The 17,382-nt window shown below is 49.0% G+C and overlaps 1 protein-coding gene across 1 annotated transcript in view; it reads left to right on the top strand.

Annotated features, from left to right (window-relative positions):
- Positions 1 to 407: 407 nt before the first annotated feature.
- Positions 408 to 17,382, top strand: part of LOC144948133 (uncharacterized) — a 57,269-nt gene continuing 40,294 nt past the window's right edge. Inside the window, exons 1-3 of the mRNA XM_078877563.1 lie at positions 408 to 435; positions 1,373 to 1,687; positions 2,482 to 2,742. Coding sequence (XP_078733689.1) covers positions 408 to 435; positions 1,373 to 1,687; positions 2,482 to 2,742 — 604 coding nt within the window. The remainder of the gene's footprint in view (positions 436 to 1,372; positions 1,688 to 2,481; positions 2,743 to 17,382) is intronic.

Raw genomic sequence — 17,382 nt, forward strand, 5'->3', positions numbered from 1 at the left:
TCGCTTGGTGGTGGCGAGGCCGCAGATGGGGCGCCTGCTGAACGGCTTCGTGGTGGCGGCATCACACTTCCCCTTATTCAATGCAGGTTCAACCTCGATGAATCCTGGAGAGCTGAATGGAGTTCAAAATCACTCAAAAATATTTCGATTTAAAGCTTTCGTGACTGCAGGGATTCATCTTCTTGGTTCTTTCGGTAAAGACACGTAGAAGGAAAATAATATAAATAAAACATAATAAAATAACTCTGACGACGTTTCGGCTGCTTGCGTTGTAGCCGAAACGTCGTGAGAATTATTTTATTATGTTTAATTTTTATTATTTTATTATTTTCCTTCTACGTGACTTTACCGAAGGAACCAAGAAGACACTCACAAATACCCTGTGAAAGACCCAATGCAGTATATCCATGGGTTTGATGTTCCACAAAGCTCATGGTAAACTCTAAGCCGTATCTGCACAAACCATGGCAGTAAATGCGCAGACCTGATCCACAAATGGAAAATGTAAAGCTGTCCAGTGTGCGACTGTGGTCATTCAGAACAGTGACTGTGCAACATTTGACGACCCAATGCCCGATCCACAAATATAAAGGAGACATCACAGTTATACATTCCGCTGCTCCTGACGCGGTTACCTGGCTTGACTACCTAAATGTGAAATTGTAGTTGTTGCTCTGCATCTACATTAGCCATACGGAAGAATTTCACACCTGCCCTTGTATGTATGTTGAACTTTGTTTGCACCATATGTAGCCAACCGTGCTAATCAGAGTTGCGAGGGAAGAACAACGAACTAACACACAAAAAGCAGTTCTAAATAAATAGGACTTCAACCTGCATGAAAAAGTGCATAGGTCCAGTGGCTCCTTAATATTGGAAGATCGTTTCAGACGGGTGCAGACGCGCATCTGAAAGCCCATAATCTTGACCGTCAAATAATGAAGCAACTCCTCTCAGTCATATGGGAAAATATATATCAATGCATACCTCATCATGATGGCCAATAGACACTCGTTTAAACATGTTGCCTAGCGATCAAGATGCAGTGCCTTTAACTCTAATATTAAGCCGCGCGTATTCTGATATAATAGGCACATGCTGATGCAACGATTATTGCATCACACTGCATGCATTACATAGTGAGTTTGAGAAACGCTTTTTTAATATTCGTATACATTGAGTGTAATAATTACATGTGACCTCTGTAGCCAATAAGAGTTTATCCAGTACATTCACAATGAATATTGTAAAAAAAATCAATGAATTATTAAACGGAATCATTACCCCGAATTGTGACAATTTATCACACCGCATGGTAGGCGAATCATTACATGACTGTACCCATTTGTGTGTTTGTGTGTGTTTAAATTAGACTTGCCAATTCGGCTGGCTGGGAGTAACACCGCATGTCAGGGCCGGGTGGAGGTGTTCTACAATGGCCAGTGGGGCACGGTGTGTGACGACTTCTGGAGCCCACAGGATGCCAAGGTCGTGTGTCGTCAGCTGGGTTGTGGGCTCACTGCCTTTGCCGTGTCATTGGCTCGCTTTGGATGGGGCAGTGGCCTTATCTGGCTCGACGATGTTCAGTGCTCTGGTTATGAGACTCAGCTCTCCGACTGTAGTCATCGTCCCTGGGGGACTCACAACTGCGGCCACAATGAAGATGCCTCAGTCATCTGCTTGCAAGGTTACTTAAATTAATGTGTTGGTCAATACGTATTTGTGCTCTGTTGTCTTGTTATTGCATACCCAATAAAATTGTTCATTGCTAGCAATACATTTATTCTTTATCCACATAAGATCAATTTGATATATGTGTTTCATGCATTATTTCGAAAGTTTATCCTAAAACTGATATTTGAAAGTTTAAATTGGATTCAACAACAAATTTCCACGTGAAAAGTCACTTCATTGAGCTATAAGTTTTGGCTTGGTCACTTCTGAAAAAGATCTACAGTGTATAGTACATAGATCAGAGGATATTACCTGCTAAAATAATGCATGTAAAATTAACTAAAGTATTATTTGATTAGATAAAACTAACTTAAATTGGCCGCTAAATGTATGCAGGCCAGGAGAAAATAATAACTTACACACAAAATGTGTCTAACAGCAACACGTAACTGGAATCTCAGCATCCTATGCGTGTTCAGATGACATTCCCAACATTTTTTGTGATATGTTATTTCTTCTACCTAAAAAAATACAATCTAATTCACAGGTGAATCGTAAATCCATTAAACAATGAATATTCAACTCCAGGTACTCATAGGAATTGTTCATTTAATATTACAAATGAAACAATTTATTGACACATTCCATTTAAAATAATTAGATTTACATACAGTACTTTCATAAAGGGTGGTTATTACATCCACAGTTAGAAATGTTTTCAATTCGTCTGTCTATTAATAATTTGACCATTTTTTCTTAAAATAATTACAATACTAATTGCTAAAATGTCACCCATGCCTTTTGCAGTGCCAAGTTTCATCGTTTTAACCATCACCAACAAGACTACCACGACCATGACAGTCTCAGGGACGACTTCTCTCCCGGAATTGTTCTCCTACTCGGCCTACTTGCGAGAGACTGCGAGTGGATATTTGGTTACAACATTGCCTATTAACTCATCAACGGAAACATTTACTGGCCTGGTTCCTGGAAGGAACTACTCCGTGTCTGTGCAGGCTTCAAACACAACCTTTTCATATGAGTCAGATGTGGTAACGGGCAGAACTTGTAAGTACCAATGTGGTGAACTGTTCGTGCTATATTAAAATAGACAGAAATGTGTGTATGCTACTATATCGCTATATATGATAGCGCATTTGTATCTTAATATTGTATTGCTTAATTTGGTATTGAAAACGTTGTACCACCATATGATGCTGCCATTGTCCCTGCATGTAAAATAGACGCATGCACAATTCACATGTTTATCATGGTTGGCTACGTACAGTGCCAAATAAGTTCTACATACATACACATGCAATAGTGATGGGATCGAGACTCCTCACCCGACCTCGGTTACTCGTATACAACGAACCTCCTTATCAATGTCTGCGGTATAAAGCCCAGCCCGACAATTGAAACAACCCTGTGGGGACTTAAAATCAACAGCGTTTTAAAATGTTCGTTCATTTTATTGTAAACCCTTGACATTATGGCTGGGTAGGCAACTGGTAAACTGCAGCGATCATGGGCCTTCTTCTTGGAAACTCTGGCACAGTTATTTTTAACCCTCATGTGATCATAACACAAGCACGAGGATAAGTAGTGAGTTCGGAGTCGGGCGGTTCCCACCCCCGTGGAGCTTGTTGAGGGGTGTGCATGCAGGGAGGTTGGTATTGCCCTCCTTCCCCCCTTTTGGGATTCAGTCACCACCCTGCGGGACTTTTGTTATGACAACTCCACTTGGCATGTGGAGGCTCCCCCAACTTTTGTCCCGGATCTTTTATTCTCCCCTCACCATATAATAATAACCGACGCTACCTCTTGTAGTCCGCATGTGTGTGGGCTAATGAACCCTATCGACTCCGCATCTATTGACCCAGGGGTATTGAGGGTCTCAGTCCACGTAATTTTTTGTACCCCCCCCCCCCCCTTTGTTTCGGTCCGTGCCTTATACTGGGCTCGTGTTTTGTTGCAAATAAACCACGTACTTTTCTCCTCATAATATAGTTGGACCAAAAGAAGAAGGCATATACAAAATATATGGTGATTGTGGTAACTTATGTGTTATATGCCACTTTAGTCGCATAAGTTAATGACGTAATTAGCCCTTTCACTTCGTCTCTCAATCATTTTATTTGACATTGCAGTGCCTCCAAAAGTCAATGTCACCGTCATCGTCCACAACTCTACAGCCATGACGGTCTCATGGGTGGCTCCAATTTCAGATGTTGACTACTACATAGTCTACTTAAATGAAACTAACGACGCATCAGCAGCATATCACTTCAATTTTTCCTCCAATGTTACAATGCAGCGCTTCATTGGTTTTGTTCCTGGTAGAAGTTACCAGATATCTGTAACAGCATACAGTGGCATCAACTCCCAATCATCAGCCATCGTTATTAAAAGGAGCTGTGAGTATTTCCTTGATTATACATTTATTGTTATTTTAGTTATAAAAATGTGTGCAGTCATGTTGAGAGTATTATAATTTAGATTGTAGGTTTTATTTTCGTTCGAATTTTGTCCAAATATTTACGTATTTAATCACTTGTTCACGAACAACATAGGATATATTTACTCAGTATTTATACAGAAATGAATACCTCAATCATGGAATGATCCATTTGTGGAGGCTTCCAATGCGTCCTTCTAAGCTTGGTCAGATATGGTTATGGACAGATATTGTGTGGTACCGATGAAGTCAACTGTTAAAACTATATTAATATAGACATTAATCTGTGTATGCTACTAAATATCACTATATATAACTGCATTGTGTATCTTACATATTGTATTACTTAATTTGGTATTGAAAGCGTTTCACCATGCTATGCTGCCATTGTTCCTGCATTTAAAACAGACAAATGCACGATTCACACGTTTGTTACCTTCACGTGAGCTCTTGTTTTGTTGCAAATAAAACACGTACTTTTCTCATCAATATATATTTGGACAAAAAAAAGAGAGCATATAGAAAACATATGGTGATCGTTGGATATAATGTGTTATATGCCAGTTTTGTGGCTTAAGTTGAGGATATAACAGGTTTTTTGAGCTAGATTGTGTAAATATTAATGCGTAGTTAAACCTGCCACCACCTGACACAGCCAATAAGTAAGGTTTGTCACATAAACAGAACATGCTGATTCGTTACTAGTGTAGTTAATGACTTGGAGACGTATCTCTTGGAGGCAATTCTTTAATTAACTCCGAGCACACTGTTACACACTCTGCACTGTTACACGACGCTCTCTCTCTCACTTAAACGCAACGCTATACTGGTTGCTAGCCAAACAACCAAAGCTAGCCATCTGACACTGACGGTGCTGAGCTAAGACAGCCAACTACTACTAGCAGCACAATTATTAAGTGGGCAACGACAACGATGAAGGCACGAAACGACAGTGGCCAAGGCGACAGCAGCGACGACGACGACGAGGGGATCCCACTCCAACGACGGCGACCCCGAGCCTTCACTCAGGGTCCCCTTTAAGCCTGTTAGCGTGGCCTCGTTCCGCCACAGCCACGCCCCCCTTCTGGAACTTACGAGCGGGCTCTCGATGCGTCCCTTTGTAACCTTTATCCTAGATCCTTCTCGGTCTATGACGTGGCCTGCTTTCAATCAGTGCTGCTTCACTCTGCAGATCCCCCTCCCTACCAGCAGCAAGCACTATGCTACATAGTAAACCATTTCATGTCACTACACTAGTACAGTACATCCGGGTATTCGAAAGTAAATCCACAACATTTACAATTCAAGTACGACGTTTCACCGGTAATTATAATTAGCATCATCAGGCGACAGTGAGAGTTGTGGATACATAATCTTGTTCGTTCATAAATAGAGGAATAAATGTGATGTGATCACGTTAGCCATGTTAAGGGACATTCGAATTTGAACTATGTATTATTTTAACGCGGAATTTCTCAAATTGTACTTATTTAATTGCCTATTTACTAACAACAAAGGACAAATTCACTAAATGTCCATACAGATATGAATACCTCAATCATGGAATGATGCCTCTGTCAATGTTAAGACCAGAAGCAGGTGGATGGCTTAACTATTCTGGCAAATCGCCTGATGATGATGGCTGCAATTTCCAGCGAAACGTCGCACTAAAATTGTAAATGTTGTGGATTCACTCTTCAAACACACCGGTGGGCTGAAGTAGTAAACTATTTGGCATTTTGTTTACGTGACAAATCCCTTACTGATTGGCCATGTTGGGTGGTGGAGGGTTTCGACACATTTATAAATAATTACGCGATCTAACCCAAAAACGTTTATTATGAATCTTTAAACAACATATATACATATCAAACACGTAATTGAAAACCATTTTCTTGAGCATTTAAAACCAGCCCTGTCTACTTGCAAATTGTACATTTTGAATAGAAAATGTATTTGTGAAATGTGTAATGACCGAAAAATTACCCCAAGACATATGCAGCTGAATTGCTATTTAAAACTAAGCAAAGATCTAAAACTCACATTTATAATGACTATTATTGGTCGTGAAAGCCTACGTGTTACAAATAAAAATTGTAAGTGCTCAAAGACTCGAAGAAGTGCATGCTGGGATACACCAATAGACAGGACATGTCATTAGAAGGGATAACGGCCAGTGGTTGAGTGGCATCAATAGGAGGGAACGTGCCTGAGAGTGATTTATGCATCCGGGAGATGTAGAAATGAAATAAGTTTATTGCATTCGCTAGATGGACTGTCACATTACAGAATCATCAGGGATGCTGATGTCTTGGGGAAACCTTCATTCAGAAGTAGACTGATCATGGCTGATGTTGATGACAAAGTTTAATATGATTTACAATTACATTGTATAGCACCATCGTTTCCAAGAATCAAAGTAGGAGCATACTTCACCGATCCTGCAAAATACTTCCAAGCATCCCCAAAAGTCACTAAAGGCCCATAATTGTCCACATTGGCATTGAAATCCCCGTGATTGTGTAAAAAACGATTACCAAGGTGGAACCAGTCAAAGTTGACTGGGGCCAATATTAGGAGGCTGTAGAGAGAGTGGCGCGTCAAATGCCCACGCCACCGGAATGCTATCATCATTTTATTAGCCTCCTTACAGCAGCCACAAAGAAGCGCAACCCGCGAGGCTACCAGAAAGAATCCACTCCCTGCTGGACAAAATAAACCTAGGACCTGCTCCGACAGTACATCCAGGTGGGCAGCCAGATATTTGATAGAGCCTGCTGGAGTCTTTAAACTAAGCCAGATGTAAGCGGTGGATTGAGTGTTGAAAGCTTGGACTTCACTCACTCCAGCTGCCATACCTTGGCACTACTGCAACACCTAGGTTCTGCTAATCCAACATAATACTGGACCGCAAGGGTTCTGCCCAACTCTATTGCCTCCAAACTATTGGAAAACAAAATGACTGTTTGACAAAAACATCAAGTGAGAGATCCATTGCCAATTACACCAGACAATTGCCTCACTGTCTGCACAAGACCCCACCGCCATGAACACAGAGGAAGTGAGGGAGGGTCTGGCTGAAATGAAGAAAAACAAGGCTGCCCACCCCCACAAATTCCTTCATCACTTAGCTTCTAGGGGACCTGGCAAAACTGTACACCAAAACTATGAAAATAGGATGAATCCCAAAAGTATTGTAGGAGGCAATAATCATTGCCGTACCCAAACTGGGAAAGCCAACTGGTAACCTGGAAAGCTTTCGGCCAATATCACTCATGTGCACGACCTAAAAACTCCTGGAAAACATAATCCTCCAGAGAATGGTAGAGTCTGATCCCTGCAGAATAAGCGGGATTCCAGCGTTGATGCAGCTGCTGTGACCCAATTTTGGCACATGCGATGCACATTGAGACCATATTCCAGAAGAAATTCAAGACCAGCGCACAGTCTGAAAGTTACCTTCTGTGGCAATAATGTGTGACATGACACCACTCTGACCTATCTGAATGAAGCCAAGATCAAAACAAGGGTCAACCTGGTCTATAAACTGGCAAGCACAAGCTGGGGAGTATCATCACCAGTGCTAAGGACATCAACGGTGGTCCTTGTGTACTCTGTTGCCGATTACTATGCATCAGTATGGACCAGAAGCTGTCACACTCGACTTGCTGATGTTCAACTAAACACTACAATGTGGTGTTTCATTGGAACCCTGAAGCGGACCCCAACAACCTGACTGCACGTGCAGCTAAATATGCCTTCCCCACCCATCCGCCGCAAAACTGCAACCATGCGGGGAGTCCTGCGAATCGAGGAAAGTCGCCTTGCCATTCATCAGTACATCACTAACGTCCCTCGTCATTACTTCAAGTCACACAAGCCCATTAGAACCAATGTGCTTCCCCTTATACAATGCAGGTTCAACCCCGATGAACCCTGGAGAGCTGAATGGAGTTCAAAAGAATTCACAAATACCCTTTGAAAGACCCAATGCAGAATATCCATGGGTTTGATGTTCCACAAAGCTCATGGTCAACTCTAAGCCGCATCTGCACAAACCATGGCAGTAAATGCGGATACCTGATCCACAAATGGAAAATTAAAGACTGTCCAGTGTGCGACTGAGGTCATTCAGAACAGAGACTTTACAACATATGACGACCCAATGCCCGATCCACAAATATAAAGGAGACATCACAGTGATACATTCCGCTTCTCCTGACGCGGTTAACTGGCTTGACAACCTGAATGTGAAATTGTAGTTGTTGCTCTGCATCTACATTAGCCATACGGAAGAATTTCACACCTGCCCTTGTATCTATGTTGAACTTCTTTTGCACCATATGTAGCCAACCGTGCTAATCAGAGTTGCGAGGGAAGGACAACGAACTAACACACAAAAAGCAGTTCTAAAGAAATAGGACTTCAACCTTCATGTAAACGTGCATAGGTCCAGTGGCTTCCTAATAGACTGGTAGAAACCTCCTGGTTATACCCCTTAAGATTTAATATTTAAGAGGGTCTTAAATCTTAAGGGATCTTAGGAAGGGGTGGGGGGAGCCCATCCCCCTCAGCCCCCAGCCCCTAGGGGGTCTTGGGTGTCAACCTCCGGTCACGGCCCCCCAGGGGGGAGGGGGTTTGACCTTCGGTCAACCCCGACACACCTCGCTCTTTCTTGGCTGCCCCGTGTCGGCCCGTGAGCGTTGTGGCAGGTAAGCTGCTTACAGCGCCTTGTTATGGCGCAACACATGTACTGAGGTCGGTGGGAGGAGGTGGGCCCTTGAGGAATGGCCTTCCTTCCCCCCTGCAGGACAGCTGAGTCCACTTGGCATATGGAGGCTTCCCCTACTTTCGTCACCGACCCGTTATTCTCCCCTCACTAACTAATAATAACTGACGCTCCCTCCCTTAGTCTGTACGTATGTAGGTCAATTAGCCCAATCTCCTCCCCATCTATAGACCCAGGAGTATTGAGGGCCTCAGTCCACATAATTTTTGTAAACCCCCCTCCCCTTGTTGGGGTGTATGCTAAATATTGGGTTCTTATATTGTTGCAACAAAAAACACGTACTTTTCTCATCAATACATAGTTGGACCAAAAAAAGAGGATATATACAAAATATATGGTGATCGTTGTATATAAATGTGTCACGTGCCACTTTAGTGGCTTAAGTTAATGACGTAAGTAGTCTTTGCAGTTCGTCTGTCCTAACCATGTTAATTTGACATTGCAGTTCCTCCACAAGTCAATGTTACCGTCATCGTCAACAGCCCTACAGCCATAACAGTCTCATGGGTGGCTCCGACTTCAGACGTTGACTATTACATGGTCTACTTAAATGAAACCTACAATGCAACAGCAGTGAAGAGCTTCATTTTGCCTTCCACCGTTACAACACAAGCATTTACTGATCTGGTCCCTGGTAGAAGTTATAACGCTTCTGTAACAGTATACAGTGGCATCAACTCCCAACCGTCAGACATTGTCACGTATAGAACCTGTAAGTATATGCATTGTTTATATTCAGATGTAATGTAGTAACTCGGCGGGAGACGACTTCACGGGTAACACACTCTTTATTTTATCAAACTCGTTCACAGGTGACTAACACCTACTTTGTATCTCGGGTGACAAACACCCACTTAGTATCTCGGGTGACAAACACCCACTTAGTATCTCGGGTGACAAACACCCACTTAGCTACTTGGCGACTAACGCCCACTGAGCTACTCGGATGACCAACATCCACTTAGTATCTCGGGTGACAAACACCCACTTAGCTACTCGGCGACTAACGCCACTGAGCCACTCGGATGACCAACATCCACTTAGCTACTCGGCGACTAACGCCACTGAGCTACTCGGGACACTCCCTGCCCGGGGTATCCGTCTCGACTGTGGGTCCCCAGCCCGACCCACGGGGGCGTCGGACCCCGGGTCCCACAGCCTCGCCTCCGAGCCACACAGGGCTCCGGTCCCCACAAGGACGGCGGGACTAGGGGTCTCGGGGCACTAGGTCTTCAGCTCCGTCTTCGGGTCTTCAACTGGGTAACTCTCCCCGAGTGCTCTCGCGCGTCCCCCTTTATACCCCACCTGCGGACGTCGCTGCGAGCACCCACTTATTCGACCAATCGCTGGGCGCTGGCTACGATCCTGTTTTCCCACATCTCATCGTGCCTCACCACCCACGCCGCGCCGCCCCGTCATCTGTCACTCCCGGCGCGCGCGTCCACACCACGCCCACAACGCGTGCCCAACCCCGCACCCCGCGCCGCCCCGTGATCCATCACTGTCACAGTCGGCGCACGTCAACACCACCACTACATCACCCCCTACCACATAGCTCGCAGCCGACCCGGCTGCTATAAAAATATACAAACCGCCCTGTGTGCCCCGTAACACAACACAACAACAAGAACAACAACTAACGTAACAACACAACACAACGCGAACACTACCATCCGCAACCATCAACCAATGCCACCGCGACAATAGAACAATATATACAAACCGGCGAGTGACAATAGCAATGTGTATGCAGAAAGGAAAATAAATGGAATTTTTTTTTTTCTTTCGACTCGTGCAGTGTCCCCTTTTTTCCGAGCGTCCCTACAACGGGACATTACCCCGGCAGAGGGGAACACCGGGCGAGCTCGGTGTAGAGAAAAACGTCTTCATGAAAATTGTTGAGCCCTAGCCCGAGTCCGCCTTGCCGGTCCGTCGTACGGCACCAGACGCGGTTGAACGTCCGGTGGTGCCGGCGGTTCAGGAAGACATCGGCCAGGTATCGAGGACCCGTGCGTGCCCCGGGGTTCAGGCTCCCGACGGTCAGCAGCCATCAAGCCCGAGGCACCTGGGGGTGGGTCAGGTGGAGACACGTGAGGATCAGCCTGCGACACCTCCCTCCCCGAGTCGACGGTCACATCACACGCCCGGTCGTCACGGCACAGAACGGGGTCACACGGTGCCGCATAGGGCTTCAGTCGGGAGGGGTGCACGTACCAACGGCGTTTCCCCCATTTAATCTGTATACTCTGGGGTCGTGCAACCCGCACAATTTCCACCGGTCCCCTCCAAGGTCTCAACAACTTGGGGGACGTAGCCAACGGTGCATGTGGACAATGCAGCCAGGCCTTATCGCCTGGTTTCCAATCATGCGTATGCACCCTCCGCTCATGCAATTTCTCGTTCGCAATTTGCCGCGACCGCGAATTCAACCTCGCCGCCTCGCGCGCTTCAGTCAATTTGGCGATATTAAATTTGATGTGGTCTGCCAATTTAGATTTTGCACGTGGCTGGGAAATCCCCAGTTGGACGTCCATGGCCGGATCGGCCTCCCGCCCATACATAAGAAAAAATGGGGAAAACCCCGTCGCCGCATGAGGGGCCATTCGATAGGCCGCGAGTACCCCCGGCACCTGTAAGTCCCAATCAACCTGATCGTCGCAGACCTGTTGGCACAACATAGACGTAATCGTCCTGTTCAGACGCTCAACCATCCCCTCAGTCTGCGGGTGGTAGGGGGAAGTACGCACTTTCTTTGTACCCAACAGGTCGCACACCTCGCGCAACAAAACGCTCGAAAAATTCTTTCCTTGATCCGTCAGCAAGCGTTCGGGGGCGCCCTTGTCCAAAACATAACCCTGGACAAAGGCGTCCGCCACCGCCGCAGCCGACTGGTTGGCGAGCGGCCATGCCATAGGCCATCGGGTGAAGTATTCCACGCCAACCAGCAGGAACCTATTTCCCCTTGGTGTAGCCGGAAAGGGCCCCAAGATGTCCAACGCTACCAATTCGTTTATACGCGAAACCTGAATGGATTGCAGCGGTGGATTAGCTGCCAATGGTGGCGGTTTCCTTTTGGCGCACCCTACGCATCCCTTAAGAATATTCGCCACGTCGTTACCCATCCCCGGCCAATAATAGTCTCGCTGGATTAGGGCGAGCGTTTTGTGAAAACCCAGATGCATGAGCCGTTCATGAGCTGCCAGAACAACCCTACCCCGCATAGCAACAGGCACAACGAGCACGTGACGCCGGGACATGTTGTCCCACTTCATCAAAAGGCCCTGTCTGCACACCCAGGAACCGACCCGCGCCTCCCCTACCTCGGGAGCGCCAACTTTCCGACGTAGCGTAAGTAGGGAGCTGTCGGACATCTGGAGACGGCCCCACTCAATGAGGGGCAACGACAACAGCGAATCCCTCCCCGTGGGGGCGTCCTCTCCCGGGGTGTCAGTGGCGGCGAGCGCAACTCCCGGGGTGCCGGCGACCGGGGGTTTGCACCGCGCCGATCCCAACAAACATGTGCAGTCCGTGCACGGAGGCAAACGCGACAAGGCGTCCGCATTTGAGTGTCGCAATCCCTTGCGGTAAATCGTCGTGAATTGGTAGTCTTGAAGGACCTCCAACCATCGGGACAATTGGCCCGATGGCTGTGCCACGCGCATAGCGTATTGTAGAGCCGCATGGTCCGTACGGACCGTAAAATGACGGCCGTAAAGATACGGCCTGAATTGCTGTGTAAAAAACACAATCGCTAACAATTCACGACGAGTTACGCAATAGCGTTGTTCGGCGGGGGAAAGAACTCTAGTACCATAGGCGACCACCCGTTCAACCCCCCCGACCACCTGTGAGAGCACCCCCCCGATACCCGTGTTGCTGGCGTCTGTGTCAAGCAAAAACGGTTGTGTGAAATCGGGGTAACACAAGGGGGGAGCCTGCACCAAGGCGTCACGAAGGGAGCAGAACGCAGCCTCCTCTTCCGCCCCCCAGTGAAACCTCACACCCTTAGCCGTCAAAGCGTGCAGGGGCCTGGCTATGGTGGCAAATTGCTTGACAAAACGACGGTAATAGGAGGCGAAACCAATGAAACTGCGAACCTCCGTGACCGAGGTTGGCGTTGGCCATGAGCTGACGCAATGCGTCTTAGCAGGGTCCGTCGAGATCCCTGAACGACTCACGACATGGCCCAAATACCTGACCGATTCCCGAAGCAGAAAACATTTAGCCGGTTTAAATTTAAGCTTAGCGGAACGCATCCTGAGGAACACCGCTCTCAGTCGCTGGAGGTGCTCCTCGAAAGTCCGACTAAAGACGATGATATCGTCGAGATAAATCAAACAGGTATCCCATTGGAGGCCCGACAAAACCAATTCCATGAGTCTCTGGAACGTGGCGGGAGCGGAATGTAAGCCCATGGGCAAACAGTTGAATTCAAATAGGCCACCAGGTGTCCGGAAAGCAGTTTTAGGTTTAGACTCGTTATCGAGTGGCAATTGCCAAAATCCAGAAAGCAGATCGAGTGTGGAAAAAAACTGTGCTCCCGCCAAGGCATCCAGCGACTCATCCATCCTGGGGAGCGGATACGCATCCGCCATCGAGATTTTGTTTAAGCGGCGGAAATCGACACAAAACCGCAAGGACCCGTCCTGTTTCTTTACTAGGACAATAGGAGCACCCCACGGACTAGAAGAGGGCGAAATGATATCGGCCGCCAACATATCATTAACCGCCGATTGCACATGTTCCTTCTCGGCTGGGCTGAGCCGGAAGGGATTCTGACGAATAGGGGCCGCGTCCCCTGTAGCTATGTGGTGGCGCAACAGGTCAGTGCAGCCGATATCGTACTTATGTTTGCTGAACACGTCAGCAAACTCGAGTAGCAAACCCCTCAATGCTCCCAATTGCACCTCGGACAAGTTAGCAGAACCGGCACACAACGAGTCCAACCACTCAATCCCCTCATCACTTGGAGGATGCGACTTTACAGTGAAATCTGCTTGAGCCACGAGCCGTTCCTCAACGGGTAGCGGCGCGGCGTGAGCCAGCACCGTTCCCTGCGCAATTACGGCCGGCCGCGACCCCGTATTCAGGACCATTACGAACGGCTCACTGTCCCCTCTCACCATGGTTTGAGCAACCGCTAAGTCGAGGCCCCTTCTGGCCTTGTTAGACGGCCCCAACAGCACCCCCTGTGCCTCCGCACCCACCTCGAGTGGCTTCCTGAACCGAAGGGGTACTAACATTTGCGATCCCGGGGGCACCCGTACAGTATGAGTTGCCAGCGCCTGCACCGTCGCACAAACCGTGCGCATTTTGGTAGGGCTCGTCAAGAACGCAACCCGCCGACCTGACGGAAGCTCTATGCAGGCCTGATCTATAAGAATTTTGATGGACATTTTGGACAAAAAGTCCGTACCTAGCAAACAGGGAACGGCCAGCGATGATGATACAAAAATAGGGCCCGCCAATTTGATGTCACCAATGCAAATAGTCGCCCGAATCTGGCCGATGATCCCCAGGGATCCCCCATTCGCCGCATAAAATGGCACGTCTACTGGCAGAAGGGGTCTACTTTGGACGGGAAGAATGTTATAAATAAGGTCCGAGATGATGGTGGCCGACGCACCCGTGTCAACAAGCACCCGGACCTCAACCCCGTCAATGAACCCCGTTACCACGGACGACCCGGCCGACGCAGCCACGATCCTGTGGGCCAATTCGGACCACTCGACTGCTTGCGGGCCGCGTACGGACCCCCCTCGCCGAAATGAACCACTGGCACCCAGCCGCGAACCCCCCACCGCCAAGCGGCGACCCGAATGTGCCGTGTTTGTGGACCGAACGTGTGAGGTGCCGCGACTTGCCGGGTTTTGTTGGGATGACTTGTGGCCCTGGTCGTCGTCCCGACGTGGTCCTGTGGCGCGCTGACGCGGGGCCCGGCACCCGGCTGCGACGTGACCCCGAAGGCCGCAGTTGTAGCAGACGACGGACGTCGTAGGTTTCGGTTGCTCCAGCTTGCGGGGTGAACGTGTGGGCGAACGACCTCCCGTTCTCCACTCCCCCGGACGCGATGCAGCGAAGGCCTGCTCCTGATCCGCAGCTGGCTGAGGTTCGGCGATCGTGGCGGCCAGTGCCGCGTTCCCCGCCCATTTGCAGACGACCCCGGCTTGCGTTTGAGGACCTCGTACGCGTGAATGCTCGTGGCGATCGCCAGGGAGCAGATATCCATCTCGTCCGCCACATTGATGGGGACCCCCAACTCGTGGGCCAACGCCAGCAGCTGCTCCGTCACCATGGCGTCCTTCCCCTCCTTATCCATGCGGGGAAAAGCTGCGTCCGCCAAGGCGAGTAGTGCCGTGCGATAGGCGAGCGTCGTTTCTCCAGCCACCTTCCGCCGATCGTAGAACTGGTGGCGACACGTGGAGGGCGGCCCGAACACCTTCGCCATCAGGTGTAGTGCGGCCTGGAGCGTAGAGCGGGACGACCTTGCAGCAGATGTGAAAGCTGCAAGCGCGTCGTCGTCAAGCATCGCTGGCAACGCACGCAGGGCAGTGGTGTCGGACCACCCCGACATCTCCTGATGAGCGAGGAACCTTCGTTGGAAGGCTCCCCAGTCGCCCCCATCCGCCTTGAACGCCGACAGCGCGGGCAATCTTTGCTGGAGGACCCGATCGTCGTCGACGTCGGAGAGATTTTCCCGCGCTCCGCTGTAGTTGTGTAAAGTGTCGGCTCGGTTGTCAGGCGCAAAATGGAGAGCTCCGGCGCGCGCTGATGACATGGGCTGCGCTGAGCGGAGGTGTCCGGCCACGTGGCGTCCGTCTTTCCCGCCAATCGGTGGCGGCCCCCCAAAAACGGCGGCAACTTCCAGACTTTTGGCGCGAAGCGCCTTTTGGCGGGATTCCTCCAACGTCGCTTCCTCCACCAACCCCGCAGCCGTTTTTCCGCTCGCCGGAACGGAGATGTCGGCCAAGACAGCGGCGGCGGCGAGTAGCAACTCCGCCAACCGGGAGTGCGCGTCTTGGAGGCTGGTGTCGGAGGCAAGCGGAGCGTCGGCCATCACCGCGAAGTGCTGCATCGGCGGCAACTCCTCGTCCTCTCCTCCCGAGGTTGGTGTCCCCGGTACGCCGTCGTCGTCCCGACCTCGCTCGTGGGTACGGGTAGTCTTCCTCGTGTCCATACTTCTTGAAGACAGGTTTACTTCTGACGCCAGTTGTAATGTAGTAACTCGGCGGGAGACGACTTCAGGGGTAACACACTCTTTATTTTATCAAACTCGTTCACAGGTGACTAACACCTACTTTGTATCTCGGGTGACAAACACCCACTTAGTATCTCGGGTGACAAACACCCACTTAGTATCTCGGGTGACAAACACCCACTTAGCTACTTGGCGACTAACGCCCACTGAGCTACTCGGATGACCAACATCCACTTAGTATCTCGGGTGACAAACACCCACTTAGCTACTCGGCGACTAACGCCACTGAGCCACTCGGATGACCAACATCCACTTAGCTACTCGGCGACTAACGCCACTGAGCTACTCGGGACACTCCCTGCCCGGGGTATCCGTCTCGACTGTGGGTCCCCAGCCCGACCCACGGGGGCGTCGGACCCCGGGTCCCACAGCCTCGCCTCCGAGCCACACAGGGCCCCGGTCCCCACAAGGACGGCGGGACTAGGGATCTCGGGGCACTAGGTCTTCAGCTCCGTCTTCGGGTCTTCAACTGGGTAACTCTCCCCGAGTGCTCTCGCGCGTCCCCCTTTATACCCCACCTGCGGACGTCGCTGCGAGCACCCACTTATTCGACCAATCGCTGGGCGCTGGCTACGATCCTGTTTTCCCACATCTCATCGTGCCTCACCACCCACGCCGCGCCGCCCCGTCATCTGTCACTCCCGGCGCGCGCGTCCACACCACGCCCACAACGCGTGCCCAACCCCGCACCCCGCGCCGCCCCGTGATCCATCACTGTCACAGTCGGCGCACGTCAACACCACCACTACACAGATATTCATTTGGGTGAGCACCACAGAAGAAATGCATTTTCACAAGCAAAAGCAATCACCACAAATATAATCTCGGTATTTTATTAGAAGGCATTTGTAAACAATCACAATGTCGTTAAAAAAAAAATTTGATCCACGTTAAGAATAATTTAATCTAAATTCGAAGACTTTCTGGACCAGATGACGCCAACACTATGTGAGACTGGGCTCCAAGAAAAGCTGTCTCTGATGTGGACCAATCAATTTCAAGGACAATGCATACATTATCAGAGTTGTTTTTTGTTTGCATTCTGACCGCAGGTATTGGGATTAATGCAAACATGATTCCGTGTAAAAAGGTGTCAGTTTTGTTGGCAGAAAAAAGGGTAAAAATACCTATTTTTAGTTTCCCTTAAACACATTCCATTACTGATAAACCATTTTTGTCTCAAATCAATACCTTTACACTTCA

This window comes from Lampetra fluviatilis, chromosome 48 (genome assembly GCF_964198595.1).
Source record: "Lampetra fluviatilis chromosome 48, kcLamFluv1.1, whole genome shotgun sequence".
In the NCBI taxonomy this organism is placed as follows: domain Eukaryota; kingdom Metazoa; phylum Chordata; class Hyperoartia; order Petromyzontiformes; family Petromyzontidae; genus Lampetra; species Lampetra fluviatilis.